At 44.2% G+C, this 13,736-nt stretch overlaps 1 protein-coding gene across 2 annotated transcripts; it reads left to right on the forward strand.

Annotated features, from left to right (window-relative positions):
• Positions 1 to 1,217: 1,217 nt before the first annotated feature.
• LOC109955690 (insulin receptor substrate 2-like) lies at positions 1,218 to 13,104 on the forward strand. 2 transcript variants are annotated; one of them, XM_020592103.1, is made up of 3 exons: positions 1,218 to 4,061; positions 4,229 to 4,722; positions 10,122 to 13,104. In XM_020592103.1, the coding sequence occupies exons 1-3, from the start codon at positions 1,426 to 1,428 to the stop codon at positions 10,124 to 10,126; spliced, it is 3,135 nt and encodes a 1,044-aa protein (XP_020447759.1). In that variant the 5' UTR covers positions 1,218 to 1,425; the 3' UTR covers positions 10,127 to 13,104. The 2 variants fall into 2 exon arrangements, with proteins under 2 accessions (XP_020447759.1, XP_020447760.1); XM_020592104.1 differs by having other exon boundaries at positions 4,232 to 4,722.
• Positions 13,105 to 13,736: the final 632 nt, after the last annotated feature.

Genomic DNA, 13,736 nt, shown 5'->3' on the forward strand with positions numbered 1-13,736 from the left:
TAGAGAGTTTACCCTTAACCTACAGCATCTATGTTTGTGTAAGGGGGCAGATATGCTCATAAAGAAACAAAATACCCCTCTGTCATCTGTACAGTCTAATCACCACTGACAGTTCAGTGACAGAGGTGTAATTTATTTGCTGGGAGATTAAGAAAAACACAATCTTGGTGGGTGTTATGGTGGGGGTCTGATTGCTGGACTGCCCCTGAATGAACATGACTAATGTCATAAAGGATCACAGGGTGAATTACTGATGTATTGACTGAGATGATCTGATAAACAAATGTCTGTGAGCTTCATCCTGGCCCTAGTTACTCCAAGCACTTGTTATTCATCACTGCATTTTCTATTTGTGTTTGATTGTGATCTATATTGGAGAAAGAAAGTTTTTTGCACCTAAATCATGTCTGGGAAGAGCTATGTCAGCAAGGAGTCACCCTGAGCCGCCAGGTGATGGCAGCATTTTCTGCAGCTTGTTACTGCACTGAGACCCTGACACATTCACTTTAGTCATCGCCCTCCTCTGAGAGACTGCTGTTTTTCATTCAACGTGAACATTTTTTAAAATATTTTCAGCAAAAGGCAGTGTAAATGTAAAGGAATATCACAGACCATTTTAACATGGAACAAACTACATTTCCTAGTGATAATAACATTAATTACCAGCAAATGCTGATACTGTTGAAGGGAGAAGAAAGGGTGAGGTATTGTAATAGGAAACGCAAAGTTCCAGCTGGAGAAGAGGAATACCCACAGGTCTAAAAATAGGCCACAACCCTCCTTATATAACAAGTGGGAGGTCAGGGTTGTTTACAGTGTTGCTGCCTGATAAATGAGTGGTTACAATCCAGCATTAAATGTTGCACATTTCAAATCTTTATTTATCTAAATGGGCTCCTGACAATCAGTCACAGAAAAAAATAAGAACATATGTGAACGCTGCATTAAATAACACAAGCCATGTATGGGTGCGTTTTTGCATAACACTTTCAATTTTTGCAGAAGGATATAAAGGAATTCCTGTTATCAAATCGGCTCCCGATAATTTGTTTCAACACAACAAAGCTGTTGGAAAATCAGGGGCGGTGCCTGTCTGCAGTGAATTATTAAATTAGCCAATGGGCGACGCCAGAGCCGGATGATGGACAGGCACTGCCCCTGCAGGACGCGCCGCCTCCCTGTGACTCTGTGTTTTATTCTGTTTATAGAGCAGCAGCGTCACATATTGTTTTTCTCCAGGATCAGTTCAGTACCTGATCCGACTGCACTGTTGCTTCAGTTGTGGCGGACAGGGAACAGAGCGATCACAAGCTGCTATAGATCAGACAAAACGGGTTACCTTTAGAGATTTGTTTCTCTTTTTGCATCAGGTTATCCATAAGGGGACTTTGCTTATCTGGAACTTGAAAAGAGAAGTGGAGAGAAATGGCAAGTCCTCCGGAGACGGGAGGACACCTGTTATCTAACGGGATGAATGGGGTGAAGAAGTGCGGATATCTGAGGAAGCAGAAACACGGACACAGGCGCTTTTTCGTGCTCCGAGAGCCCACGGAGCGCTGTGCTGCCCGGCTGGAGTATTATGAAAGCGAAAAGAAATGGAGAAACAAGTCTACTGCGAAACGGGTTATAACTTTGGACTCCTGTCTGTGCGTAAACAAACGGGCTGATGCCAAACACAAGCACCTCATCGCCCTCTATACCAAGGACGAATACTTCGCTGTGGCTGCAGACAACGAGCAGGAGCAGGAGAGCTGGTACATGGTTCTGACTGATTTAATAGCCGAGGGAAAGGTGTACGACAGCCCCGCTTCCACCTCCTCTTTAGTGGGCTTTGAAGAGGTCAGCTACGGACTTATTTCTCCTGCAACCACTACCTATAAGGAGGTATGGCAGGTCAACTTGAAAGCCAGAGGCTTGGGTCAGATCAAGAACCTCACTGGAGTGTACAGGCTGTGTTTGTCCAGCCGCACCATCAGCTTTGTCAAACTGAACTCTGAAACAGCTGCTGTCAGTTTGCAGCTCATGAACATCCGGAGATGCGGCCACTCAGACAACTTCTTCTTCATAGAGGTGGGCCGGTCAGCGGTCACTGGGCCTGGGGAGTTCTGGATGCAGGCAGAGGACTCAGTGGTGGCACAGAACATCCATGAGACCATCCTGGAGGCCATGAAGGCCATGAAGGAGCTGTCTGAGTTCAGGCCGCGGAGCAAAAGCCAATCTGCCAGCACTAACCCCATCTCTGTGCCCACAAGACGCAACCTCAACAACCTCCCGCCCAGTCAGACGGGCCTGGTGAGGAGGTCCAGAACAGACAGCTTGGCTGCCACATCCCCAGGGAGAAAGTTCACATCCTGTCGGATAAGAACGGCCAGTGAGGGAGATGGAAGCATGGCTCGGCCTGTATCCATGTCTATATCTGTGAGCGGAAGTCCCAGTGGGCGCACCTGCAGAATACTAGAGTCCTCCTTCAATCTGCATCACAGCCGCTCCATGCTGGTGTCCAATTCATCTCCATCTGCATCCAGCCCTATCAGCATGTCTCCAAGAGGGGGGGCTAGCGTCACTACTCCTGACAAAGCCAGGGGCCCTTTCAGCTGTAGCACCTCCATCTCTGGCTCCCTTAGTGACACCAGCTTCATGCTGTGTGAGGATTACAGCTCCAGCCCTGGTGAACCCAAATTCCTCTCACTGACCCGCAGCGACACCCCTGATTCCTTATCCAGCACACCTCCATCCCGTGACATCAATGACCCTTATGGCTACATGATAATGGAGGGGCCAAATGGTAGCAAGTCTGCCACCGGTGGTGAGGGTCTGGTGTTTGACAAGGTTTACAGGAAGAGAACACACTCCCTCACCACACCACGTCAGCAGAGGGTGGTCACGCCACTGTCCTCAGCCTCCCTGGATGAGCACACTCTCATGCAGATAGCCCGTGGACAGAACTTTCACTCCGTTTCACCAAAAGTGTGCTACCCTGAGGACTATGGAGACATAGAGATCGGTTCATCCAGAAGCTCCAGTAGCAACCTTGGTGATGATGGCTACATGCCAATGACGGCAGGCGTAACACCCCAGTCTGGTAAGGTAGACAACTATGTGCCCATGAGCCCCATGTGTGTTTCAGCACCAAAACAGATTGTGAACCCTAGGGTGCATCCTCAGGCAGCTGTCAGCAGCAGCTACAAAACCAATTCCCCCTGCAGCAGCTCTCTGGAAGACAATGGCTATATGAGAATGTGGGCTGGCTCCAAATCCTCTATGGAGAGCCCAGACAGGCATGGTGAATACATGAACATGTCACCTGGAAACCCACCTCCTCTCCAGACTCCCCCTGACTACTATTTGGGTGTGATGGCTGAACCTGCATCAGTGAGGCTAGTTTACCAGACTGAATCCCTCATGCTACCTGCAAAGCTCCAGGACTCCAAGATTGAAGACAACAGCCAGTATGTGTTGATGAGTCCTCAGACTTTGAGGCAGAAAGAGGGGGAGTCAGACTATTATTCAGTGATGCAGCTCAGCACAGCTCAGACCTCTCCGCTGAGCCCCTCAGTACCCTCTCCCGTCAGGAACGGCCGGGCAGAGAGCCTACCGTACAGAGGGAAACTGGGCAGGCCTAACAGGCTGTCCCTGGATACCCTGAGGACCCTACCCAGTATGAATGAGCACCCCCTGCCTGGAGAGCCCAGGAGCCCTGGGGAGTACATTAACATTGATTTCAGCATGGCCAGATTGTCCCCGCCCTCCACTGTTTCCGCAGAGAGCCAGTCTTCATCTCTGGGTTCCTGTGGCACAGGCCCAGGGAGGTCCTCTCTGACAGACTACATAAACCTGGAGCTTGGCTCACACTCACCCAAGGATGCTGACACTCCCGCTGAGTGCCTGGACACACTCCCAGAGTTGTCCATGTGCCCCTGCTCAGAGGAGGATGCAGTGTATCATCTAGATAGCGAGAAAGGCTCTCAGGGTCTTGGTGATGAAGTGAAAAGCAACTACACTGAGATGACATTTGGGATGACCAGCACGCCTCCACAGCTTGTTCCACAGAACACAGCAAGGTATGTGTATCTGTTTTGGGAGGGGGCAGATTTAATTATTTATTATTATTAATCTGAATGAAAAAATATACTCAATGAATAAATGTATGCTTTAGTGATTGAAAAGGAGATGAAAGTAAAAGACACTTGTTGATTAAACGCCTCATATTTTGTATATGGTGATCCAGCAGCCAGAGCAGCAGGGACAGAAGGCTCTCTCTGGAGGACCAGGGAGTCCCAGAAGCCACTGGGGTCTTCCTGCTTGGAGCCACCTCTTCCTCCACAGTGGACTGCTCCGCTAAGGTGATAAGGGCCAATCCGCAAGGACGTCGGCGCCACAGCTCTGAGACCTTCTCCTCTACCGCCACTGTGACACCTGTTTTCCCTTCCTTTGCTTGTGGTGACATGGTGAAGAGGCACAGCTCGGTGGAGAACATCTCATCCCGGAGCAGTGAAGGCTCCGACGAGGAGTATGGCAGCCCGGTGAACCGGCAGAGCTTGGCCGCCTACCCAAATGGACTGAACTATCTTGCCTTGAACCTACTGAGCAATAGGGATGTGGAGAAATGCGAGGACCTGGCTGGCTTCAAACCCACCAGCCGCTGCAAAGGGGGTGTCAATGGATTACACAGCACGCCATATGTGTGTTTGGCATTCAAGGAGGCTGCAACCACTGCCAAAGGTGAGTGAGGTTGATGTCAACAGTCAAATTACTAAACCAGTTTTATTTTCCTGTATGAAAAGAGAGCTGTACTGTGAAATTGGCAGCAGGGATAAAAAAAACCAAACAACAACAACAAAACAAGGGTACAAGAAAACTTTCATTTCCTCCCTATTCAAATTCAAACAGTCTCTGTGGATTTCTAAGTACATAAGTAGGTGGTGCTGATGCTGCCTTTAGGGGCTTCTGCTAAACTCGTACTTCAGAGTGCTTACAGATCCTCTAACAGCTGTAGAGTTTTTGTGGCTACAGTTGACTTTTATAGTCAAACAGCAGATCACTGTTGGGTGCTAGAGTGTCGAAAGGAAGAAGAGACATTCTTTAAATGTTATTTCTTTGTTATTTAGGTCATTTGTATTTGTAGTCTCAGCACTTCCTGTGGTATGTGAAGGCAGCATGAGGCTGCCTGTGACACGTGAGCAGACTGAGAGCGCTGAAGTAAACAAGCACCATGACTGAGCATTGGCTGCTGCTGTTGTGGGCCACAGACACCAAAAATACACACTTCAAAATGCCACCAACGCTTATTATGAATGAAAGTTTTTTTTTGTACACAATTAACAAAAGATTCATTATAAACAAGTTGGCTGGTTTGCTATGAATTGTTAATATCTCAGAGCTGATATCTGAGGTTTCCTGACAGTAATGTGGCAACTTCTGGCTAGTGTTTTTTTCCATGATCAATACAATGTCTTAGAATATCCCAGTGACAAAATAAAGCTTGGCATGTGATAGCAGACAGCGTAAACAAGGAGCACAGGGAATGAAGTTGGACCCTCTGTCCCCACGTTGTTCATTGGACACAGGGAGCTGATGTATTTGTGAGCACGTTCAGGGGTGGGTGTATGAGGTGGCGGGGGGCTGACGTGAGTCCCAGCACAAGTGAATATGTGTTTATGCGTGTGTGCTTGTAGGCAGTGAAGGGAAAACAAAGTGGGCGAGTTGCTATGCAGCCAACAGGTAACTGGATGTCATGGTCCACATTCCTGGCAGAACGGGTTTGAAAAGCTTCTGTGAGAGGGGCCTGTTTGTGAGAGGGGCCTGTTTTTGACCCTGGCTCAGGGCCATTTGAAAAGAAAGTGGCTTTTATTTCACCATAACTCTCCTGTGTATGAAAGGTTATATTTCATTTTGAACACACAGGATAGAAAAATACATCATCTTTTCAGAAATGTCACTTACAGCAGAATGACTGTTTGCATGTGCTGGCATGTTTGTTCCATGTGTTCTGTGCTCATGTTTTGATGGACTATAGATATTTTTATGACACTAATAAAACTTGTCCAATGTATTTCACTAGGGAAAGGGTGGGAAAACAGTCAAGCACATACATGTGGACTCCAGCACGTACACATGCAGTGGAGTCGGGTGCTTTTTTTCCTTCACTCAGGAATTATTTTCCAGTGGCATAGCCTGCATCCGTGAATGCTTGGCAGAGATGTGTGGAGAGAGAGAGAGGGAGAGTTGCCTGTTTTGTTTTCCAGTGCCTGACTGTTTGTGGGAGAGCGAATGAATGTGTGCATAATGGGGCAGGATGGCACGTGCACTCTGCTGCCCTTCTGCCTCATTAGGCTGTTTACTTAGTAAAAGTAAGACAAGCAGAGAGGGGGATGGAGCAGAGCCTTGTATGCCCAGTAGAAAGGGGAAGGGAGGGTTTTGGGCTTTTTAAACTTATGAACAAACTCAGGGGTGAGACCTCCTTCATCCGAGGTGCATTCTGGGAGTGCTTGTTTACCGAGCACTCAGACCCACTGCTGTGTGGTTGGTGAAGTGGAATGAAAGAAGTCAAAGTGTGTGCCCCAGCTTTGACGTCATGCTGGGCCCCCTGACCATGTGCCATCTTGGCCCAGAAGTCTGAAGGTTTCCATTCCAACTGGACACCTCCACACCTTGACTCTACTGACTCTGCTCTCAGTGAAATGTAGCTGGGCTGGAATGAAAACCTGCTGACTCTCAGGTCAGGGTAATTTCTGGTTGAATGCCACCACTCTGGAGGAAGATGCTGTTTGTTAGGATCAAAGTACAGCCATAAGTGCCCCTGGAATTTAGCATTTGCCCCCCACCCCCAGATCCATGTGACAGCCCCCTTGGTGTGAAAAGTGACAGTACTGCTTCAAGTCAACAAAACCCTGCAGTCTAAAGATTTTCACAGCTAGATTTTTTTAGTGTACAACGTAGAGTCAGCTTAGATGTCTTAATGCCTTGCATAAGGGTCAGATATTTGTTTACCTCTTGTTTTGTCATGGGGCCAGCCCATGTGACTCTGAGGTGGTGTTTACCTCTGCCTTAACCCCAGCTGCCCCTTCTCCTCTTGCAGTCCTGGTTAGCTGCAGCTCAGAACAGGTGGATAGTCTGTACCAGCCCCAGATTACCCATGTCACCCGTCTCTGTTTCCACCTCCTCATCTGGCTAATACCTTTATCTGACAGCAACAACCAGCTCCGACGATTCAAGAAGCTTGATTAGCACAGTAAGACTATTTTTTTGTATTCAGTGCCTTCCCTAAAGAGTGTTTTATAATCATCAGACATCTAGGGGAAGCAGTAGGGTAAAAAAAAAATGAGTAAGGGAGGCTCCAAGTCTGGTGGCACCCTGCTGTGACGCTCCGAGTCCCTCCTGAGTGCTAGTGGCAGATGGCCACTCTCTGGAGGGCAAGTGTGTGAGAGCGTGTGTAGTAGGAGACGAAAGGGGGTGGAATAGGGGCAGTGCATTAAACACCTGCCACCTACACCCTATCTTCACACACATCCAAACACTCTTATTAGACTAATTTCCCTGCCTGCGCCCACGCTAGCACACGTATGCTGCATTTCCACTATCGGAACTAAACAGGCAGTAAACCCCATACTTCCCTTAACCATCACCAAGCCTCCAGGGTTGACGTGGACATCCTACTTTGTTTTTCCACTGTATTTTGTGTCTGTTGGTCTTTGTTTAGAAGAGGGAGGGGCTGCTCCCTCAGTCAGCTGTGTGTTTATACAAGGTGCTTGTAATGCTAATTCTTGAGGTGTGAAGACACAGACATTTAACCAATCACTGGTGACCGCTCTGCACACACGCACTCCCTCCCCCTGCATGGTCCTGGTACTTGTTTTTAGTACTACCTCCTGAGGGGTGCTGAAATTTAGCCCCCAAAACACACCTCCAAAGCGGGTTGAGTGTAGTGGAGACAAACACAGAACCCGTGACGAGAGTTACTCTGTCCAACATTTTTCAGTAGGTTCCTATAATGGAAAAAGCCGAATACAATCCTGTCTGTTTCTAATGCACTGATGACAACCCACCATCTCCACAGGCTGCAGAGAGCATGACCATCACCTTACATTGTGCATCTGTGTCAATCATCAGCCAGGTTAGAAGCATACATGTAGCATATTCTAGAGATGAATCAATTAATCATTTTATGGAGGCAAATATTATTGACTAGTTTAAGACTCAGTTAATCCTATATGTTAATTTTCAAGCAGAAATGCCCAGAATGCTCTGGTTCTGGCTTTTCTTTGTCTTGTGTCAGAATTTACAATTTGAAAAAGAAAGAGTGGAGAAATGTTTTGTATTAAATTAGGATGGATGGTTTTTGATTCCCAGCCTGGGGGGTTGGGCTCTGTTTTCATTTTCCATGTCACATTTTGTTCCGGTATTTCTGTAATTACCCATAAAGGTGACACCAGATTTTAGCCATCAGCTTGATTGTCCAATCCATTCTTTTTGCATCCCTGTACAGTAGCTCAAACACACATTTGCAGACTTGACACTATTAATTAGTTTCCTTACATCCTCATCAGACCTGCACTGAAGCTGAAATCTTGCAAACATTACAAATCAGAGCAAATAGCCAAATGAGGCAATCCAGAAAATGCCATGTTACTTGATATATAGAGAACAAACATGCACACGCAACACCGCAGGCTCTTGTGTCAGAGTTTCCAAGCAGTGTGCGTGTGTGTCATGGCACAGGGAGGAGGGGGACTAAAGTAGGCCAGGATGTTCCAGACAGAAGCACTAGCTGCTAGATAAATGCGTGGCCAGCGTTCCCCACATTTAGCCAGTCACAGCTCCAGATGAGATTACAGCCTCTGCAGGCGAGATTAGACGGCCACAGAGAGCAGCTGGGGAATACATAATGTAAGGTATGGGCATTCATTCACTCTAGTTAGACATGATGAAAATCAGCAGAAATCCTTCTTTCTGTTTGCATTACCCTCTCCTCCTCACATGTAGTCCACCAACAGAAGCTTTTTAAGAATAATAAAAATACCACATAAGCCTTTATAACTATCCCATTTCTTGCAATAATCAGTTTCTCTCTTTATGAATACTACCAGTGATGCACCAGATACTGTCCTGCTCACTGCCTCTGCTGCTAGCTGACACCCAAACACTCTACCAACCACCCTAGATTATGTAATTACGACTGTTGCTGACCAGCCTCCCCCCACTGTCCTTCAAGAGCTTCTGGCCAAACCGTTCTCCTGCCACTGGAAATAGAGTCACACACACATGCATGTCATGGCTGTAATAAACCAAAATTCAAACACAAAATTCACATAAACCAGTGACACCTCCTAAATCCCTCCTGTTTAGACTGTGTGTGCAGCACTCAGTGTTGTTATTATTCAGGCTGTTTTCCCAGTGTTTCCTTGTTACTGTGGGACAATAACACCCACTGTGTGAGTTCACACTGTACTGTAAGGCTCTGTTCTCTCAAACCTCTCATGTCTGCTGTCTCAAAGGTTTGCTTTTTGGCATCAGGTATTGTTTTTGGGAAAATAATTGGACTAAAAACTGGGTTTTACTTAGAATTTTTTTTCTTCTCTCAGTCACTCACATGAAACAATCATGTGCGATTAAAGGAGCTCTTAAAGCATGCCTGTGTTTTCTCATAGGAAATGCACTAGCTGCATTTTTATCTAAACTTTACTTTTATGTAATGATTGTGTATAATTTTTGAATGAGCATCTTTGATTAAATTAAAGAAATTTCTTCTTTCTTTCTTTCTATCTTTGATTAAATAACATCCCAATACCAAAAAAAAAGCTTTTTATTCACTAATTTGATTTGCCAGGTAAGTATCGACACACATTTGGCATGCTTAAATTGTTCAGCATTGTTGGATGTTCTGTAACATTAAAGGTACACTGTGGATTATTTTATTTATTTGTTTGTATATGAGTGAGTTCCCTTTTTTGTGTGATAAACATGGACTACCTATTGCAAATTTCATTCTCTTTAACTAATTGGAAGAATCTTAGCAAGTTGCCCGCAAAAGCATGGATTAAATGTTTTCAAGGTAGCAAACATTAGCTAACAGTATATGATGTGAATAATTTTAATGAATAGTGTCTTCTCATTTCTTTCAGACTGAGTGACTCTTCTGTTCTCTGACTTGGCGTCTTCACCAACCTGCTGCTCGAAAAACACTTTGCCCCCCACTGAACTCTGTGGCCCTACAAGACTGTCTGGACCCTCAGCAACACACAAACACATACACACACACACTTAGGAAAAAGCGGGGCACTATTTATGCATGTCACGAATTTGCTGAAGGCAAAACAGGTGTGTTTGTGTTCTGTGGGGTGGGTAGATGGGTGTGTGTGTGTGCGTGTGTGTGTGTGTATTCGTACATCTCATGTTCCTTATGCTTTCAGAGGCCATTTCTCCTTTGACCCAAATTTTGGCTCAAGCATCCAGCCATCCATCCATTTTCTAAACCGCTTAGTCCCAAATGGGGTCACGGGGGGCTGGAGCCAATCCCAGCCAGCTGCGGGCGAAAGGCAGGGTACACCCTGGACAGGTCGCCAGCCCATCGCAGTTGGCTCAAGCACAGAAGCAAAAATTTTCAGACAATAGCAAAACTCTAATGGTACCCAAATACTGTTTATTTACTTGAGGGTAGTTTTATGACTGCGTGTGTGTTTCTGAGGCAAAGTATAACCGGCTGGTATGTCAGTGAACAATGAAACCTCCTATAGAAATGGCCCAGGGAGCACAGATACCAAGGTACACTGAGTATATAACTATATTTAGATTAGATATCTTATTTATTTTTGGAAAATGAATGTCTGATAAGACCCACCCAATGCCTTAATGTCTATACTGTCCTTATGTTTTCTATGAAATGAGAGGTAAATATTATATTACAGTACGTCCGTGTGGACCTACATCTCTATCTTGTTATTCTCTTGCGGAAAAGCCTAGTTTACCATTTAAATATATTATTTCAAATATGTGCAGTACAGTGGGGCTGCTTGAGATCTGATTTATCGCATTGATATTAAAGTATTTTCTTAATTACTAATTTCTTATTTATTCTAACCTAGTTTATTTTTTGTCCAATCAAAGCGCTAGATTTAAAGAAGTATATTTCTAAATGTCTTTAAGAATTATGCATGCCTTTATAAGTCAGCTCAGACCCCACAAGACTAGGTATCTCAATGCACTGTACCTCTCACAGTTCCTCAGTCACTTGAGCCTGAACACCTCACACACTCCTACCTTCAAACCTACAGCCTGCTGTTTAATTGGACACAGGCCACCCTGCTGTGATATCATTTGATGGTACAACTGTCTAGCTGAGGTGATAATGGAGGGGTGAGCCAATGAAAATTGTCAAGGTTGAGGCACAGTCCAGATGGTTTTCTGTCAATGAGTGAGGGCTGAAGTGAAAGGGAAAAGGGGTGTCAGCAGTGCTGGACAAGCACTGGACACAGGAGAAATCGGCAATATGGAAAAAGTTGAATAAGAGAGGCCAACAGCCACTTCTGGCACCATCATGGAGGTTCAATGGAGAATCAACTGTCTGGAAAATCATGTAGCAGCATAACAAAAATTGAGCTGGTTGAAGAGAATTATGTAATATTAGCCTACAGGTTAAAGCAAAACTATGTGACACTATACCAGTTACTGGATATTGCTAAAACATAGTCCAAGTAAGTAAAAAAGAGTCTTCAAGTCAGTCTGTGTACAGCAGTAACATTATGAATCTAATGTTTGCTAAGATTAGCCACCATTATAATGAACCAAGCAGTTGTCTATAATTGTTTAGTGCAAGACTATATAATGTTTGCTTAACAACCATCACTGTGGCCACAAGTATTAATTTCAGGATAGTGATAAATGCTGACATGTAATATAACAGTGGTATAAGTGGAGGAACATTTAAAAAGTAAGCCAATAAATGCAGTAATGTTTGCTCATGTTAGCTAACATTAGCTACTGATTGTACCAAATCTGTAGCAAGAATGTGTTTTATTGCTGATTATTTCAACTTTTCAATTGTGAGAAGTAGAATGTGCTATTTTTTTCCAAGGGCAGGATCTAACGTAACTTTTTAATCATCTCCTGTCACAAATGGAACTAAAATGGTAAATCCCACTGCTTCCCAAGAGCTTTGAGCCTTCAACATGGCTGCCAGGTGGTTTGGTAAGATTATCTGGAAAGTCCTCTATGGACGTCTTGACTCTGTGGTCTTTGTGTAGTCCACTGTATCGACTCCAACGGGCTCACAACCCCTTAAGTGTACAGTAGATTGTAAAACTATGTGTGAATGTATCGCTGAGCTGGAGAGAACACCACACAAACAAAATGTGGGAATGATTTTAACAGAGTTGAACAATATTGGAGTTTTACCATGCTGTTGTGGTATCTATTTATCTTCAGAGTCTTGAATTGTATATTATGTACATAGAAAGAGTTTAACTAAAAGATTCTATTAAAAATACATAGAATACTTAGATTTTACCTATGTTGCAATGATATTCCTGTGTAAAGATTTTGGCTGCAGATTTTTAAAAAGGGGATGGGGTTTTTGCTTTGAGGTTGTACAGTGTATTGTATAGTTTTATCTCTCACAGTCTGTGTGACTACATGAAAAAAATACTCTGTCTATTTTATTATAGTTTATTATATTGCCTTGTTGACACACTTTACCTAATGGCATATGCAATTGGTGAGATGAATAGAATCTAGTTTACAACTGTGGAACCAAATGTAACATTTTCTTCTTTTTGTGAAGAGCAGACAGTGTTTTGCTCCTTGTACATTTCTCTTTCTGCCAAGTGTTTTTTTGTTGTTTGTTTTTGTCACAGAAAACTTTGTTCTTGACATGTCTCAAAGCGTTTCCCATTTCTGTGTCCATGGGCAGATTCTTCTTTTACAGATTGATCTTGGATTGACTCTATTTGAATGTGTTGTTGTCTTCCTTTGTACATACTGTATTTCAATATACTGTTTATTGTGATGCTCACAAGAGATGACTATAATGATTTATAAATTCTGGTAGTTGAGTATTGCTTTTGTCTGTATTGATTATGGATAGCAGCCTACAAAAATAAATGAATTTATTTAAAGAGGTACCATTTTGTTTTTGAGTTTTATTTCCAAAAGCAGTCTAATGTACAAATACGATGGTGTAATATTCAGGTCTTCTCAGCATAACTAGATATTAAAAGAGATTTTGTCTTTCAAGTGTTACATAGTCATTTGTATTTCTCCAGATGACTGTGATTTAAATTAATCTAATAGTTGTATCTGCCTTAAAGTGTGGACAAACTGATTTTAGGTTTATCGTTCTCTAAATCACTAATTATAAACCTCATGAGACTCCAAATCCCATCCTACCCCTCCTCTTCTCCCTGACCCACTGGAATATCATGCTTTTGGCACAAAGTCAAATAGCTTCCGGACTGTGTGTTGAAAGAAGAGGATATCCTACGTCTGTGAGTGAGGAGCTGAACCATTCATGACACTTTGTCTCCCTGCTAGTGTTTTTATTCCAGATGGAGGCTGAAACAGGAAGCTCATTCTGAGCTAAGGACTTCCTGCCAAGCCATGCATCTCCAGAAATGTCTGTGTAATTGCAGCAAGGAGGCTAGGAGGTTCAAATCATGAAGCAAACACCACATTTCACTCTACCTCCCCCACATGCTCACATATCAAAAGCTGTCACACAGGAGCCTTGTGTTTCTCTACCAGAC

Source organism: Monopterus albus, unplaced genomic scaffold (assembly GCF_001952655.1).
Source record: "Monopterus albus unplaced genomic scaffold, M_albus_1.0 scaffold16.1, whole genome shotgun sequence".
Lineage (NCBI taxonomy): Eukaryota > Metazoa > Chordata > Actinopteri > Synbranchiformes > Synbranchidae > Monopterus > Monopterus albus.

Coding starts and splice junctions, on each gene's coding strand:
- LOC109955690 (XM_020592103.1), top strand. CDS start 1,426: ATGGCAAGTCCTCCGGAGACGGGAGGACACCTGTTATCTAACGGGATG. Junction 4,062..4,228: donor GTTCCACAGAACACAGCAAG/GTATGTGTATCT, acceptor ATGGTGATCCAG/CAGCCAGAGCAGCAGGGACA.